The sequence below is a fragment of the Lutjanus erythropterus genome, chromosome 21, assembly GCF_056507025.1.
Source record: "Lutjanus erythropterus isolate fLutEry1 chromosome 21, fLutEry1.hap2, whole genome shotgun sequence".
NCBI classification, from domain to species: domain Eukaryota; kingdom Metazoa; phylum Chordata; class Actinopteri; order Lutjaniformes; family Lutjanidae; genus Lutjanus; species Lutjanus erythropterus.
The window spans coordinates 24,276,156-24,295,073 of record NC_139337.1 but is presented as its reverse complement, the minus strand read 5'-3'; the positions used below and the strand labels follow the sequence as shown (position 1 = coordinate 24,295,073).

Here is an 18,918-nt window from a genome sequence, read left to right as displayed (position 1 = left end):
GTTTGCTGAAGGGATAAGGGCGCTTATCTTTGCCACTATGTGAGAGGAATGCAAATACTACAAAAAGGAGTGATGAGATTTGGATACACGGGGAAACAAACGTGGAAAGCCATGAAATAACTGATTCTCCCATTGCACTCAGAGGTGATTATCCTGCTGGAGACTACAGGGTAACTTAAGGAGGCGAGCTGAGGAGAAGCCCTCATGAGCATCTAGTCGTGTTGTTTTAAATGTTATTGTCAGCGGTGCTGTTTTCTGCAGCTGATTCTCCTTTTGGATGCTGCAAATCTTCATTTTAAGCCTTCACAACGTCAGCAAAGTGCCATTGTTTCCACTCGCCTCTGTGGCTCGACCGATTAACCAATCTCAGTTGAAAGGAAGTAAAACACTCCGACAGATGTTGTGACAATGATACCAAGAAATGCTGAGTATTCTTCTTTGAACATCTTAAGTTCGCTGGAAATTCTTCTTAATTCTTCTTAGCCCCTTCACATTTAATCTTGTCATTGTTAATAAGAGCCGCCATTATTCCAAGACGGCCGGTTCACACGCAGCAGCTTTTTGGTGAGAGCACCACATGACCTTAAGATGCCATGCAAGTGCATTCTCGAAGCACTTCAAACTCTGCTTAACCCCCTTAAATCATCAAGCGATACAAAGGGGCACATGCATGTGAGAATATGCCCTATCTTACAGCATGAGATGCCTCTAATAAGCTGTATAAAAGGGGATCATCTGATTATCCCTGGTGCGCTGGACCAAGGGGCCACAGCAGAGCGCAGGCCCGTGTTGTTCTTTCTTGATGAAAGGAGGTGGATGGAAGGGATCCCTCTTCATTGCCTGCAGTGTGCCCCAGGCTTCTCTGTGCCGGCACGCCGCTGGGGGACTACACCGTGCCACCACGCTCAAAAAGCCAATATTGAAACAATCACAAAGACAAACACTTACCCTTGAAACAGGCACGTGTCTTCTCACCCCAGGCTCTGCTCTGTACTCCCCCAGTTCTTTTGGGGGGGGTTTGAACCTGTATCCCAGCCAGTGCTTGTCACGTTTAAACCAACAAGAGGCCAGAAAGTTTGTTCTTTGAGTGCAAGTTCAGAGAGTGCTGTTTGTGTTCTTTTTCCACCTACACACACACTATAATTGCTGTTTCTTTGTCATTCTTCCATACGAACTGAAAGACCAAGCACTGTAATTAACTGTAGAGAGTCCGGAGCCATTGATGTGCGGCTCACGTTCAGTTTGGTGACAGCTAGCTCATTCAGTTCAGTGGTCAGCTGCATTTTGATATCGAGGCAGACAGACTGACGCCGGGGCAGCGGCCGGCGTTGATACGGCCCAGTAGACCTGAGATCAGCTCGGCGCAGCAGTTTAGAGTTTAACCCCTTTGACTGGACACCCACCTCCCCCACCACCACATCATAAAACCCCGGATCCCAGCTCAGTGTTCATGCCAGCTGTCAGAACACAGGGCTTCGTATGATCCAGGTAGCGGTCACCTCTGTCCGGGCTCAGAGAGCAGGGTTACAGTGATACATGTGAAGGAATCCTTCAGCCAAGAGATCCATACCTCCACTGCCTCTAGCTAAGCAGGCTTGGTTTGTGAGATCAGTCAAGGACAGCAAGGCTTTGGTGTGGGGATTAAGGCCTGGCAGCCAGATCTGGGCTAGATTTTTGAAGGAGCAAACCCAAAGACTATTGGACTGATAGGCAGCCATCACAGCCTGGAAACACACCTCCAGTATTGTGTCTGGTCCACTTCTCTTAATGACCTGCAGCAGCAGGGTGCCGGGTGTCCCTCAGACCATTTTCTAATTAGAATGAAAATTGGCACGTTTTTTATCAGGATGGCAGCGCAGATATACCAGTAGTGTAAATGAGGCTGTTAGTGACACAGGAGATTAGTCTTTGCATCATGGCCTTGGCTATAATGGCTGTGCAATGCACAGCAGGATCAGATGATGAGCTGTGCAGAGGAAGACATCTATTAACTGAAGAGGAGCAAAGGTTACCAGGAATGGGGATTGTAGGAGCCATTTTTTGTTGTTTTTCTAAAGAACTACAAAGAGTAATAATACAATCACCACACATCATCACTAATAGATACAGGTGACATGAAGACACTAGAAGATATTGTTTAGCAACCGCTCGCTCGATTAAATTAAAAGTGTGGACTTCATTTTGATGCATGCATCAATCTATATATTTACTTTTTGTTAGAATTATAACACACTGCACATATGAATGCACCATTCATTCATTCAGCCTGCTGCAACCAAAGCCAGGTTTTTCAAGCTTGTCAGCTCAGAAAGTACGACAGACAGTATATTGTGGATGTGGATATTATTTTGAAAATGTGTTGAAGAGAGTTCATCCGTAAGGCCATGACAAGGATGATCCAATAAATAGTCATTTCATGCTAAAAGAGCTTGTCCCTATTAAGAGCAGTTTATGTTTATGTTTATGAGTCATTCCAACATTTCTATGATTGCATTTAAAGTGCAGTTAATGCAGTTGAATCAAGTTAATTTAGTTAAGAAATTAAGTTAACAAGTCAGTTAGGAAATAAAGAATTTAAGAATTTATGGGCCTTTTAATGTTTGTTCATTTTATCTGATGAATAACTTTATTATTAAAACTATTATATGTATCATTTCTGTATTAAAATCCCAAAAATGTTAGACATGTTAAAATTACTTGTTCAAGGTTATGGTGTGTTACCCAGCCGATAGTTGCTATAACTTCTGGGAAAACATGCTACACGTCAGATACGAGAATGAGTATAACATTTTCTCGTCATGTCAGATATAATTTCATCAGTTTTCAGTGTGAGAGACACCTAGTGGCAGAAGCTATGTACTGTGCATTTAATGTTTGTTTATTAACTGGCCTCCTGTCATTCCACAAAAGTGGCGAGCAGGCAAAGCAAATTAAGTATTCCTGACCTACTGTATCACATTTACAGTACAGCCACAAAACTTCAGTCACTTCAGCGCCAAAATACTTAACCATTGTCTCTGACGCTTGGCAAACTGACTCTGCTCTAGTTGCCGCCTTCCTTTCACTGAACGCTCTCAGTTTTAACATTTGAAGAAAGCCATTGAAAGGGCTGCGCTTTAAGTCTCTCCGTGGATGTTTTTAGTCTGGCACAGAAGGGCAAGTGTTTAAGAAAGAGACACTTTAAAGAAGAAGATCCCCTTTGGAGGAAGCAGAGATGCTTCGCCAGCAAGTGGGCTCACTGTTGCTGCAGGACCACTGACCGGCTAATCAGCGCACAATGTAAACAGATGTCGGCGCCGCGCATCCCATTCACACTTCCACACAATTAAGATCTTAAAAAAAAAAAAGACTTCTCCCTCATTAATCCTCATCTCAATCCTTTCTTCTTATCCCACAGCAAAGCCCCATGTATTAGTGTTGTAGTAAGAAGGATGTGGACTCTTATCCAGTGTTTGCCCAAGAAAAGCGGCTAAGACTCAGGCATCACCACGATTAGCTAATGCTAACAATAGGGGCAATGTTTCCTTAGTGCCTCCTCTTTTCTGCGCTGAAGTGGGTGTAAAAACCAGAGTAAACACGGTCTTAGGCCGCGGACGTTAAGAGGAGTGGGAGATCACAAGTCTGGGTGAATAGCTGGAGATTTACCCCGAGCACAGACCCCTGAAAGATAAACCCCTCTTGCTCTCTTCATGTTGTTCCGACTCCCACGCCTCCCAGAGCTTCGCCGCCACGTTAATGACCCAGCAACCAGGTGTGGGGAGGCTGCAGGTGCCGTCGCATTTAGGCACATTAAGCACTGACACACACCAGCGCTAAGAGTAATCGGATTTACCTGGCTGTCTGCTGCGTGGCGTGGCACGCTATGCAAGCACAGCACAAAGGCTTAGGGCCCCCTCTCCATCACAAACACACACACGCACGCACACACCTGGGATGAATTTAGGAGGTGACAAAGCCCTCATAGAGAGGGACTACCACTGGTGGAGTAAGAGCCGCGTGTGTGTGTGTGTATGGAACCAGAAACCAGAACAGGAGCCCGTGGATTTTTACACCTTGTGGCGCAGGAGTGGCGACAGACTCTACAGGCTTCTGGTTCAAAGCAGCTGAGGGAGGGAGGGAAAGGGAGGGGGAGGCAGAGGTTTTAGGGGAACCCTTTCGTTCTGCTGACCCTCAGACCGCCGCAGCTCATGGGGATTGAGCTCCGGTGCTGGGTTCAATCAGACAGAATGGGACCGCCGCCTTCAGGGACTCCCCATGTCCTCAACACCTGGGGCCAGGAGGAGGTGTTTTACACGGCTCTGCTCTCATCTCAGATCATAAGTCTTCCTGAGCAGAGTCAGGATCAGACAACTGACGGAGAAACATCAATGAAAAACACTAGAAGCCATTCAGACTGTTTTTAGGTCAATAATTGTGTTATTTTTTTTTTTATCTTTATTGGTGTTATTTCTCCTTATAACACTGGCAATAAATGGGGTCTTAACTTTTTTGTGTAATTCTTCTACTGTATATAAACTAGGGTTGCAACTAACATTTATTTACATTAGTGATTATTGTAATTTTTTTCAATTTATAAATAAATCATGTTGTCTATACAATGATAGAAAATTGTAAACAAAGTGCCATTAGTTCATCATCATATTTTTATGCACATTTTAAAGTAACATATCAGAAAAGGTTAATGGACAAAATGGGCAAGAAACATCCTCAATTACCTCAATTTTGTAATAAAGTTTTTCGCCTCACTTCAAATGGTTTTAGCCTTTTTCAAAAATGAGTTGATGCATAGACTGCAACATTTGCTGTCTATTTGCTGTGACTGTGACAAGCATTTTTCACATTCTTTTGACATTTTTTACACTGAACAATTAATCAATTAATTGTGAAAATAATCTGCAGATTAATCGATTATGAAAATAATCATTAGTTGAGGCCGTATTCCCAAAAGTTCTAACGTAGTGAGCATTAACTCTAACATTAACTGATCAGCTGTTTCTTTTCTAAAGAAGAAGAAGTAGAGGAAACTATTGTTCTTCAAGATGTTTTTGGTTCACGACCTTCTGCTCTGCGTAGCCTAGTTTATTCACTCCAAAGCAGTTGATGGAAACACCTAACCAATTTCATATAACGAAGAGAAAAGGAGCAAATATTTGCACTGGCATGCTTTGCACTTAGTTAGACGCTCAACAAGTTTCTTGTTAATTGACATGTTGTTTCTGCACTTAAGAGTTTTACATTAAAATGTGTCAAAAGTGGCACAGAAAGAGAAGAAAAGCCTTTCGTGCCTACAGCTTCCCAGCGAGCATCACTCTCTCCTCTCCTCCGCCTCGTATGATTGCCGTCTTCCAGCCTCTTGAGTCCCGAGGCACAAAGAGCGCCTCTCTTGAAGCTCTACGGCCCTTTTGACTTTTCCCTGCTGCTTTTGAACTCTCCATTTCAGACTGCGACTTTTCCACATGACCCCAAACCCCTCGGAGTGACCCCCACCCCCCCAGTCCAACCCCAAAGCTTCAGTGGTGTGGAACTTCCAGAGCTCCTTCACACACACACACACACACACACACACACACACACACATACACAGACACACACATAAAATGAGAAGTGGCAGTGTTGCTGAGTTAGGTCAGGATGTAATGGGCAGTAATGTTCTGCCCTTGAGGGTCCTGTCCACAGCACCATCGCCTGGTTTTAAGTAACCTTTCCCTTAAAGAGGCAGCGGTACCTAATGAAGTGGCTGAATAAATAGAGTTACAGTATCAGGTTGGGGTCCACTGGACTTTTCATTACTGCCACTGGATTAAAACCCCTCTGTCCCACTCTGTCTGCCCCAATTCAGAGCCAATTTAACCAAACTAAACAAGCTATCACATCAAATCCTTGTCTGCAGGCTAAGTCCTGGCTACAGTGGCCGCTGAATTAACCTCCTAATCAGCCTCTTACTCCCCAATCATCTATCTCCTGTTCCCTCTTTCCACATACACACACAGCTCCGCTTTCATCTAACTACTACTGTCTATCTCACCTTCTTTTTTTTTTCCCCCTCAAATTATCTTCAGTATCTCACTCAAGCCACAGCTCTCCCTTCACCTCAATCTCTCAGGCTTCATCTCCATTAGTCTCTGCCTTTCTCTCACACAGTCTCCGAGTCCCACAGAGAGACGGAGAGGCAGAGTAGGGGGTGGTGAGGTTTGACTCGCCGCTGCTTTGGGGCTTTGAAGTGTGTGTTGATGAGAGAAAGTGGAGTACTGTGTTCAGACAGGCCCCTAATGAGGGAATTAAGAAGCTACGCTGGCCGTTCCCCATACTAACTTCCCAGGCACAAAACAAGACAAGTGTGCGTGCATGTGTTCACAAATGTGTGTGTGTGTGTCGAGGCGAGAGTGAGCACAAGAGAGAGGCTAATCTGTCAGACTTAATCAAGCATCTGGCAGTCCTGCCTCTCACCTACTGTAAAGAGACAAACTTGGCCTCAGTGTTTGGAGTGCTGCAAACATGTCCTTGAGTTTCTTTACTTTTACAAAATCTACAGGTTTTCCACTTTCTTAATAAAATACAAATAATTCCCACTACTTTGGGGTTTGTGCACTTACGATAGTGTGAGTCTAAGTAGCCGTTGCGGGGGTCCATGGCGAAGAGAGTGCCTCGGTATGGCAGGGCATGGTCAGCCAGCTGGGGCAGGGAGCCGTGCAGCTCCTTCTTGAGCAGGGAGGGGCGTTCCTCTGTGGAGGTGGAGGGCTCTTCGCTCACGTTCCTGTCGGGGGCGCCGGGCGTCGGGGCCTGGGAGCTGATGGCATTGCGCCTCTCACGGTGGTAAGGCGTGCCTGAACTCTCATCCTCTGCGAGGGCAGTCAGATAAAAAGAGAGGAGATGCTGATGTTAAAACAATGAGCTGCAGATTTATTATGAGTGGATATAAGAATAAAAGTTGGGAGCAGATGTATAAGGAACTTGAAGCGACATCTGCAGACAAGTCATTCTGAAACTCATGCCAAAGTTAACTCACATAGATGTAGTATATTTAATGTTAATGCTACTAACAGGTTTTCTTCAGGACTATGAGTCTGGAAATGCAAGAGAAACTATTAAATAATGCATTAAACTTTAATTAAACCCTTTTAATTAAGTAAAACTCTAGATATGAAATACAAAAACTAAAACAATTCACATGACTAAAATACAAATAAATGGAAAATGGTTAACTTTCACTCACACACACACAGCTGAACACACACATGCTCTGCACACTCATACACACGGTGAGGAAGTCAGATCATGTCGGAGGCGCCGGTAAAGGGAGGAGCGGGAGATCAGCTCTGTACACCTGAAACCCACTGAGCATTATGGAGTAAATCTGCTGGGGTTTACTTTCCTCAGCACCACAGGTGGGAGTTCAGAGGCAAGACGGTGTTTGAGCAAATGGACACCATGGGTGAAAAAATCCCGACGTTTTTATTTTGCACATTTTCCCAAAAGTCTGTTCTTAAGTTCAGCTCTGTCTGTTCTCTTTATAAAGAAATTGATTCCCGTGGAGGAGGAAACGCAGCCTTTCTTTCCATCTGCATTCCACGCTGCCCATTAACAAGCGTCATGGCTTGTATCAACTCCACCCTCCCTCCTTCATTCTCTTGTTGCTGCTTCTCCCCACTCGCCCTCTTGTTCTCTAAACTAAATCTCTCAGGGCAAAATTAGGAGGTCTCTGCAGAAAGCTACTTGGCATGCTGGGTAAAGAGGATATATGTGGAGTTGAGTTCAAGGGCTGAGCTCTGACAGAAAGACATGACCCTTGACCCCTGGCCTGACTTCTCAACTGACATGTATAAGGGTCAGCTGGCCTGCTGACCTCGTATTAGTCTTTCCTGTAGTATGATACTGCATAGACTAACTCAAAAACTGGCATGTTTTGTACTAAGGCTGCGCAATTAATCAAAATTTATCAAAACAGCAACATAGCCAAGTGCAATATCCAGGTCACAGAAGCTGAAATATTTTGATTATAGGCTCATGCACACCTTCAGTCTCTTGAAGACAGGCGCGTAGGAGGAAAATGCATGGGGAAGAAAAGAGGGAACTCCTGCATGCATGTCCAAAAGGCACATCCCACCCTCAAGAACATACATTCACAGTCTATGATGAACAGCAAATATATCAATTTATATGCAAAGACTGAAACGTTCTATCTCTAAATTCAGTTATATGCAAGCAAAGGACTGTGCAGGAGTTTTCTCTTCTCTAACACAGGAAGCACGTAAACAATAAGCACTCTGCACGCCATTTCATGGGAACTTTAAATTAACAACCTGCACACAGTGCGGCTACAGAAAAAGTCACTCAACACTGTCTGGTTTCGCTGCGAGCCAAATTTCAGGCAAGACAATACAGACTGGACTGGACTGAGGTCTTTAATTAGCACTTAGATGCTTTCTTTTTTTATATAGCTTTGGTACTTTCAGTACTATCAAAAGTTAGTATTGTACCGTTTCAAACAATGTGGCACTGGAAAGTATTTATAGATACTTTCGACAAGCATTATTCAGTCTGATCCAAACAGTCTGGTTTAGTCTCCATTAGAGATATTAATTGATTATTAATTGACTTTTAAATTAGTCACCAAATGTATTGAGACTTGATTAATTGTTTTGAATCATCTTTCAATATAAAATGTCAAAAAAAATCTGATTTAAGCTCCTTAAATGTGACTATTTTCTGGTTTCTTTACTTCTCTATGACCGTTAAGTCAAAAAATCACTGGGTTTTGGACAAAACAAGACATTTGTGGACATCATCTTCAGATTTGTGAAGCAGTGAGCAACATTTTTTTTTATATATATAATTTTTCTGATGTTTTATGGACCAAACAACTAATTGAATAATTGAGAAAACAACCAACAGATAAATCGATAATGAAAATAATCGTTAGTTGCAGCCCTCAGCTCCATTCAGGCCCTGACTGCTTTATCAGCTGCTGCTGTGAATGTTCTGGTTAAATGCAATTATGATTTCACCATTGAGGGTGTTGGTCATCAGTGCACTCCAATGCTCTTTCTTGCGTTAATGTGGCTCACTGAGAACCTGGCAAAATGCCTGCGTGCTGGCGCCAGAGGTTCTGTAGCATTAGCAGCCTAGCGGTGCGGGGCTCCCCCACCATGCACTGCAACCCAACAGCATCCAACTGCCAATTAAGAACAGAAGAGAGGGCCAGATTAAAGAGCACTACCTTAAGCACTGAAGAGGACCGCCATAATGCCGCAGCACTTCACAGAAGAAGAGAAGCGATCAGAAAGGGGGAGGTTAAGAGAGAGAAACTGAAAGAGAGAATGAGATTGAGAGAGGCGAGGAGAGGAGAGAGCAGGGTAGCAACCCACGGGTCCCGCTTTTATTCCCCTCACTCTCCCACATCCATTACCGGCGCTCGGGCCAGCCGTGCATCAGTGCAGCACTGGCAGCAGATTCAAGGATTCTTAACGCGGAACTGACAGCCAGAGAGGCAAGCCACTCTCATCCGCAGGAAATGACAGTGTCAGTTATGATATAAGTATTTAATCCTATACTGCACAGCCAGTGATCTTATTAAGGGAATAATGGCACTTATACGGTTAAAGCTGGATTAATAGGTCTGCTCTTGCAAAGCGCAATATTAACATAAAGGGATTTCGGAATTGGGTTCATCTCCTGACATGGATTGAAAGAAGTCGAGACTGTAAACTATGCTGGGAGCAAGCACCGCTAAGGGTAGAGCATGTAGCTGTGTGTAGCACAGGCTTCCACTGTGTACCGTCAGCGCTTTCACATCCACAAAATCTAACATTACAGCTGGGAAAGTAAAAACTGTCTCCATATTTATGAGTTCTTTTTCTTACTTTAAAACAGATATTTGATGTTTTATAAATGGATAAACCACTGGGGCCTTAGATAGCATAGCAGTTAGGAGGCCACTGGGCACTAAAACCAGCCTAAAACATCTTCTGTCAGGAGACTCCACTGCCTGCTTTAAAAAAACATACTATGCATCGTTATTTCTCACTGGTTTAATGTGTCTTGTTCACTCTCTTCTTGGGGGAAAACATTGGGAGAAACATTGATACAGCTTAGTACTGCGATATTTTGCATGCCAATATTGTTTCAATGCTTGGACACCAAGTGTTGATCTTCAGTGTGCATCAACATGGCAAAATGTGGGCCTGGAGACACCTACTACAGCAGGAGCTGCAGTGGTTTTGAGCACTTTGGCAGGTTGTGTTGTTTATGTCTGTGGACACATTTTGTCAGCACGAAAGCGTCATAACTGTGCAGGATGCATTTATCCACTAGCTGTACAAAAAAAAAGACCTAAGACACCATTTGGGAGCTGTGCTGTGCACTGCTGTTAGCTAATAAACACAGTTAGCATTCTTATTAGACTGGGATACAGCCTTTCAGACTGACAGAGGCCAGTCTGACGATTGGGAATGATTTACAGCTCTGACGAGAACTCTGACTCTGGGGACAATAAAGAGATGGTGGATTCAGGTGGGAGCCGGAGGCATGAAGCAGTTGAGGAGCAAGTTGATGATACGTTCAGAGCATTTGATTTTTTTAAGTTGGAAGGTATTTATTCCTGTGAACAGGACTTGGGTTGAAATAAGTCAACAAAATGCTATCCTTGCTGGTTGTTCCGACACATTCAGAAACATTACTGTTTTTGCTGTTAGCATTTAACAGGCAGCTCACTTTGCGCCCCAGAAACTTATATTTAAATTATTAAATTAATATCATAAACAAGCAACCACTAGTCGACTAATAGCTCAAACTATTGACTATTTTTCAACTGAGAAAATCTTTAGTTAGTGACAGCCATTCATCACAATGTACATTATTGCAAACACCTGCCATATCACAAAATATGCCAAAATCGTGATAATATCATACTGTGGGGTCTCTGGTTATTCCCACCTTTACTCTCTTCTCCAATCTTTCTTCCTTCTTTCTTTTTTTTTCCTTCTGCAGTGACCGCCACTGCTATTCAGATATGTCTCTCTCCTCCAAGGGAGGTCAAGCGACTAATAGTTCAATCACAGCAGTGTCACAGTCCCACCATCCCCCTCCAGTCACCAGTGGAAAGGCCACAGGGGGGTTCATCATTCTACCATATACCACCTTAAGGGGCTTCATTACTTCAGTTTATAGCACCTTAAATGGTTAAACAAACACTCAGCAGCACAAGGGTCAATTGACTCCTCGTACTGGTGGAGGAGAAGCAGGAGTCTCGAGTAAGGTTTGTCTGTTGTGCTGCTTGTACCTGCTGCTGGAAACTTTTTGTATCCGTATAACATGTCAAGGTATCTGTCAAAAAATGGGCTAATGAAGACAGAGCAGACACAGGTAAACACATGCAACTTTGAAAAGTTCAACCTTTGCAACACTTCTCCAACTCTGACCATCCGCCCAGCAGACCCTTTCCCTTTTTCCCTCGCTCATTTTTCATTCCTCTTTTATTTCCCTCTCTTTTCCCATGGTTGCCACATCCAGTCCTCTACCAGTTTGCAGGTCTATTCAGCCCGATACAAAAGCAGCAGGCCGGTCCTCTGTGGACCAGAGGAAAGCATGCCTCTCAAAAAAACAGAAAAAAGAACTATCCCACTCTCTCTCTATGGTGATTGAATTTCTTAACATCTTTTCAAAAAGCGCTTAAATGCCTGGAGGCGAGAGGAAGAAACAAGCTAATGGTGGATGGGGAGCACTGAACAAATTTCAGAGCCCTTTCCTGCTCGCGTTTGAGGTTGAAAGCGAGCTCCTGCCTTTCAAGTTTCAAAGTCCTCCTTCCTCCCGCAGTGTCACTGAAGGATTTGAAAAGAAGGTAATTGTGCTCACTGCCGTCCTGATCAGAGCACACGCCCCAGCTCTAGTATTTCAGGAGCTTTCTCTGCTCTATTATGGTACCTGGTGCTCCATTCCTGCATTCTTCCTCCCTTACTACTCTTTCTCTAACCCTTCTACAAATGCACTCTCTCTTGCTCTCCCTCACTTGCTTTCTATCCTTCTTTCACCCCCAGCAAGCCACTCATTAAATCCTAAAGCCCAGGTTTCTCCCTTTTTTCCCCTTGTCTGGGCTCTCTATTGTAAAAACTGGTACGAATACCTTCAGAGAAAAACCCCAATGCATGGCCTTTAATATGGCGGCATAAAAGAGAGCGTGGACGCAATGACAAAATGAAATTTTAAAAGAGATAATGAGATATGGAGTGGGGCCAGTTCCTCTGAGAGCTGGGCTCCGGGACAAGGGGGGCTTAAGTTAAGGGTGCCCGGCCAATTCAAAGAAATGAAAAGTGAAACAAAACCCTTGGCTTGTTGTTTTTGAAGGTATTTTCTTAGAGGCAGAGGTTAAGAACAAGGATTGCTGTTCCTCCACATGCCAATCTGTCCTTGACTCTCAAGCGTCTGATTTGCCCTCCAGCTTGAACTCAAGTCTCAAAAGCTGGGACATGTATGTTTCAGGGATGCACAAAGGCCTAAACATCAGAGGAGGTGTTGTTGTACCTCTCAGCCAAAGACAGACATGTTCCACCTACTAACTTCTCAAAGCACAAACAGGCTTGGGCTGGGGAGCACATGGAGAGTGAACAAGGAGAAGAAAGGAGCGGAGGATACCGTGAAAATCACAAAACATTTAACAATGTAGGCACTAAATCTACTCAAGTAAGTTTAGGAACACAACTACTTTAGTAAGTTTAGGAAAAGATCATTGTTTATGGTTAAAACTGACCCTTTTACAACGTTAGAAAGGCATCATCAAGGCACTGAGTACTAGTCAATCACAGCACAGTAGGGCGGGACTAGACAGAACAGTCTATGATACACTAATAGCAATTAGTGTTAGATAACAGAAGCTAGTGCTGGAAAACAATACCCAATGGTAGTGATGGCTAACAGTAGGTAATTGTACTGTTGCCTAAAAGTAACTAACTTCAGTGTTATCTAACAATGGCTAACAGTAGTGTTGGCTAACAGTAGCTACTAGTAGTGTTGGCTAACAGTAGCTAATGGTAGTGTTGGCTGACAGTAGTTAATGGTAGTATTAAATAACAGTAGCTAACAGTTGTATTATCTAACAGTAGCTAACAGTAGTATTTGCTAACAGTAGCTAGCAGTAGTGTTTGCTAACAGTAGTAGTGTTTGCTAACAGACTTGTTTTTGAAGGCATTTTCTAGGGTAGTGTTCGTTAACAGTATCTAATGATAGTCATATCCAACAATAGCTAATAGTAGCATTGGCTGACAGCAGCTAACTGTAGTGTTGGCTGACAGCAGCTAACTGTAGTGTTGGCTAATGGCAGCTAACCGTAGTGTTGGCTAACAGTAATGAAACAAAGTGAAACAAAACACTTGGCTTGTTTTTGAAGGTACTTTCTAAGGCCAAGAATAAAGATTGCTGTTTCTCCACATGCCAATCTGTCCTTGACTCTCAAGCATCTGATTTGCCCTCCAGCTTGAACTCAAGTCTCTAAAGCTGGGACATGCATGTTTCAAGGGTGCACAAAGGGCCATTGCACATCACATTGCAACACCCACCCCTCCACCACCACCCTTACTGCCTTTCCTAAAAGCCTAAACATCAGAGGAGGTGTTGTTGTACCTCTGAGCCAAAGCCAGACATGTTCCACCTTCGAACTTCTCAAAGCACTGTTGTCAGTGGCACAAACAGGTTTTGGCTGGGGAGCACATGGAGAGTGAACAAGGAGGAGAGAGGAGTGGAGGATATACAGTGAAAATCACAAAACATTTCTTCAAAGCTCCTCTCCTCCTGTGCAATAATCTCTTGCTCCTTTTTTTCTTTCTCTTGCAAATCAACTCCCGGGAAAGACTCAAGACTCCCCAATTAACAATGAGAGGGGGAAGAAAAATTCCAGCAGCTGGCTAGAGTTTAATAAGAGCACCTCTCCAAGCGGCTTAGGCTTATGTACCTGATTCACCGGCCCTGGCATTGGCGCTATAGACAGAGGGAATCATTCACGATTAGCGCAGGCTGAAAGACGAGGGAGAGAGAGACCGCTCAAACTCCAAGCAAACCCAACACAACAAGAGCACAGGGGATTACTGCAATTGTGTGAGGTATTTTTCTGATCAACTTCTTGGCTGACAGGCTCTGCGCCACAAGGAGCTGGGTGCCTTCCCCATAGCAGAGTTCACTCGTACATTATGTGAAGGTTACTGAGTCCTAATGGGGCTGCCCGGATATATAGTGATGTTCGAGAAACTCCTTGACAAACAAATCCTCTAAATGTCAGGAGGTAGTATCAGGTCATTACCATCATATCTGAGGTCAGGATAGTTAGCAATGCCCACTTAAAATATTTGTCAGGGCTCTAGGGCCGGATAATAGAAACTTCCTAACTAACAGATTGAATCTTAACTGTTTGGTAACACAGTAATGAGGGCTAGAACTTGATTTAGGGAAAAGGACATTATGAACAGTTCCTAAGTCAATGTTCCTGAAAAGTGTATGACACAAGCATCCCAACGTCTGCAACCAACAACAAAGGCAAAGTTGATAAACAATGTTGGATTGAGTGTTTAGGAATTCCCAACCTTATAGTTTGTTCGTTAGGATTTGTGAAAAATCCTATCTTAGACTCTTTCTATTAGGATAGGAAGTTTCTGTAATGAACTTCAGCAATATAAAGTTCACCCCCTTTAACTTTTGCTCGTGTTTGATTCTGTCTCTGCAGAGTGAATCCATAGTGGTACATTATTTAACCATCGGCTGCGTGTGACTGATGTTTGGACGAATTGCAGAGAGAGGCAAGAGCAGGTCAGGATGTTCCCTCTCCTGGTTAGCAGTCTATTGTCAGCTGCTGATTTCCCACACAGCGCCCGCAAATGCCCTCTTCAATATTCATCTAGGCAAATTTGACGACTCCCACATCTCAATTTGGCTCTTGGCAGCCCGTGCCCCTACACTCCCCCACCCCACCCCCTTCTGCTCCACGGCCCCACAGTCCCAGCCCGTTCTTTCTGCCGCCAGGGGTCTGCTGGGACGCACCCAGAGCGCAGCATCTCACAGTCCCAGCCTCCAGGCCCCGGGGCTGGGGAGGGGCAAATCAAAGCCTGCTTGGCGCCTTCCATCTTCCCTACGCTCACCTCAAATCAGCCTCACAGCAGGGTTGTGTCGTGCCAAGCCTCCGCCTGCCCCTAGCTACCCCTTATTCACCCATTAGGGGCACAGGCCCACCATAGAGCAGCCGAAACCCCGCTACCGTTTCATCAGGGCCACATTGTGAGGGAGCAATGAGCATTGCAGAGAGAGCTGAAAGCCCTGACTCTAAAATGCACACTGATGCATTTTTGACCATGGATAGTTATGGCTTTTAAGGTTTTTCACTCAAAGGGCACCTTGGCCTGCATTCTTTGAGGAATCAAACACCAAGAGATGCATTTGATCAAGGCTTCAAAGCAAAAAATGCCATTTAGTGGTCTGATTGGCTTATAGACTGTATTAGCATTGCTTCAGCCAGCTATGATCAGCCGTAACCTGTTAGTTATTTATACTGTCCTCTGCAACAATGTAAAATGATTGTGTGCTGGGGCAGACTAGGGCAGAATCATGTCCGTTTGGGATAGTGGGTCTTTTAGGGTGAATCTGGGCACAATGCCCACCAGACCAGAGTGGGCCAGCTTTCCACTGGGCTCCAGCATTGGAATCCCACTTCTGACACCAGAGCGATCCGGACCAAGTCTGTGGCACTCAGATTAGGAACGGCTCGCCAAGAGAAATGGATATCCAGCCAAAGCAAAGAAACACGGAGCCAACAGGATAAAATAGAAAAAATAATACAGTAATTTCAAGCACATCAAATACGATCCAAAATGCCACTGTGGATGTTTCCCACCTTACAGCGTAGAGTGCTATCATGAAGTTCTTTCACTGTCACTGACTTAATGGCTCAAACTTTGCATCCATGTTGCATTTGTTCCCTTATGTAAACACAGTGTGATGTTGTGTGTTTTTGCTTGTGTGAAAATGCTCATTCACACATTCTGCTACATGTGTTTGAGTGCATAAGTGTGCACTGCATCGAGGCGTAGAGGCCCCCATTAAGATAGTTAGCCAGCACTTACAAGGAGCTGGATAATTAGACACTTCAAAGGCACCTGCCCGCCATCCCAGAGGGGGCAGGAATCGCCGCGCCCCGCCCCATTTAAAAGCATGTTAACTCCTATCTGAGGCTAGCAGGCTAATTTAACTCTTGACATTTGATATCTAAGGAATGAGAGGGATCAGCCATTTAGCTGGAACAGGATTACCCACCCGCACACCCCCAGCAGCCCTCCTCCTCCTCCTCCTCTTCCTCTCCCTCCCCTTCAACCCCAAAACCCCCCTCTCCCAGTCAGGCCGGATTCATTAATTTTCCTGCTGCTAAGCACTTTATCAATGACTGGTGAACGTCTAAGTCCAGAGTGGACTCTCTCTGCCTCTCTTCTGCGGTGATTAGGCCTGTGGATGTTCGGATCTCTCCGTCTAATTCACTGCTGCTCTGTTGCTGCTCGTCTGTTCTCACACCTGCTGCAGCTCAGTAAACACAGGGGTGAAACCGTTTCACGTTTGAACAACACTTTCACATTAAGCAGGCTCATTCTGACAACACCGTTACAGTGTGAAAATCACATTAACATTTACATATTTGTCTGTTTCTGTTGCAAGACAACTGAAGTAGGATAAAATATTGATGTGATGCTGGCCATTAAAGCTACCTGTTAACAGCAACTCCTGCAGTGCTGCACTGCAAAGCTGGCAGGTGGGGTGAGGATGAGCAGGGGAAAAACATGGAGTGAAAGTAAGTGGAATGAGTATGATTTATTATTTTAGTTTGCTGAAGCTATTGTGCTGACCTTTGTTTATTTATTTATTTTACTAATTGCTTCCCAATTATTGTTAATAATTGAAAAAAAAAATATTCTTATGCAAAGTTTGAAGTGTCACATTAGAAAAGGTTGATGGAAATGACAAAAATTTGAAAACACAATTTGCAATTTCACCGAAAAAGTGTTTATGTTCACTTGATGTTGGTTTTTACCTCGTCTGAAAAAGAGTTCATGTGCTCGATGGGAGATGGAAACACTTTTTCCGAATAGGTTCTGATGTAGCGAACATTTAACTCGCATGACTGAGAATCTCTCTCCAGTCAGAGGGAAGAAGAAGAAGAAGATGGCAAAGGCTGCTGGTTTTGTTTCTTCTTCTTCTTTGAGGTTTATTGGCAGCTGTCAAAAAAGTTAACTAAACATAGTCTATAGAGCTAACTTCTGATGAAGGTAAGCATTGTGTAGTCTAGCTTATTTGCCCCCAAACCAGCTGACAGAAACACATCTAAGTTGCATTTTCTTCTTCTTCTTTTTTTTTTTTTTTGTGTTTTTGCAACATTTCAAAAGTTTGCTTCAAATTTGCTGGACGCTTAGATGCACAGCTTATGTCACAGCTCCTGACCAGGCTTACTTAATAATTTCATGCATCCACGTTGTAACGCATCTTATCATTACTGACGGATTCTTTGAAAGTACTAATTTACAGGTCTCACATATGGTGGCATCTCACCAAAACAGAGAGGAAAAAATTCAGATTTAGCCAGTTTAGTGTGGATTAGGGCTGGGTACACATCAGCAAAAAGTCCTCTTGAAACTCCTCTCTCTCCTCATCCTTTTTGTTGTCAGATGTCTGGTCTGTGGTGTGGTGAAGTTGGGCACGATGCATTTGTGAGTTGGCAGTTCAGTGTGCCGAGATGCCACCAACACATGCAAAAGTATATCTATACTACTGGTATAGTCATTTTTTAAACACTACCAAGCCTTCATGTGGACGTACTCTCTAAGTGTTGTCCAGTATATTAGCTGGTAATGATGTTATTCATTGCAAATCTATATTAGTTTCCAAATATAGTCAGTAACCTCTGACTTTATAACAGGTAGAGAGGTGCTGGGAGTTAATTCACATTCATAACTCGACATTAGTCTCAGTCTAATGCCTTCTGCTGAATGTCTACATTACAGGTTGAGTCGGGGGCTACACATGAGTGTGACGGATCTGGGTTAAATGAACAGCACGCCTGGGCCTTTGATGGTGCAGCTGGTAATGCTTACAGTTTCTAACCCGTCACATTTGGACATAAGGCCTTTTTACCAGAGAGCATGACAATCAGAATTCCAAACTACAAGCCAAACGCCATAAAAATAACACAACTCAACTGACTCCTTCGCTCCGCCGCTCCCACAATGACGGGCTGTTCTGCACACACATGAAGTCACCTGGTGTTAAGAAAATGCTAATTGAATCAACTTTTTGCCTTTACAGCTTGACACATTAATTATCTAAAATAACATTATTTCACTTTCCACATTTTTTTCCCATCAAGACCTAAAAGGTGCCAAACAACCTCACAAAGAAGCCTTTATAAACCTATCAATCATCATTTGCCTTCCAACTTCCTATCAGCGTTACAGCTGACGCTCGCTACAAAATCCCAGACCTGACCCTCACCCGCCCCCAGCGTGTGATGCGAATGGGAGCGCCCGCTTAATAAACAGGGTGTAATTCACCCCTCTCCCCCTTAAAATACAGGTGAGACCCGGACCCCTTCATTACAGCGTCTGCAGCGGGCAGGGAAAGCTCTGCAGATTAGAGGATCTGCTATGTTGGCCAAACAGACTTAACCACCGTCTGCAGGGAGGGGGCTGGAGGTTGGAGGTGAGCAGGAGAAAGGAAGAGGCACCAGACGTTCTATGTGATGAGATAAGTGGCTCTGTAGTGCAATAAAGAGGACGACACGGGGTGAAAGTTGCAGGTTTGAACGATATGACGGACTTAGCTGGAGCAATCATATTGTGTGTCACAGGCTAGATCAGCCAGTACGTGTCAAATGTCGCCGAGCCCAAACACGCTCACTAAGTGATC

The 18,918-nt window shown here is 44.1% G+C and overlaps 1 protein-coding gene across 1 annotated transcript in view; it reads right to left on the bottom strand.

Moving 5' to 3' along the window:
• Nucleotides 1-18,918, bottom strand: part of gli3 (GLI family zinc finger 3) — a 132,852-nt gene that overhangs the window by 72,386 nt on the left and 41,548 nt on the right. Inside the window, exon 3 of the mRNA XM_084746838.1 lies at nt 6,594-6,839. Coding sequence (XP_084602964.1) covers nt 6,594-6,839 — 246 coding nt within the window. The remainder of the gene's footprint in view (nt 1-6,593; nt 6,840-18,918) is intronic.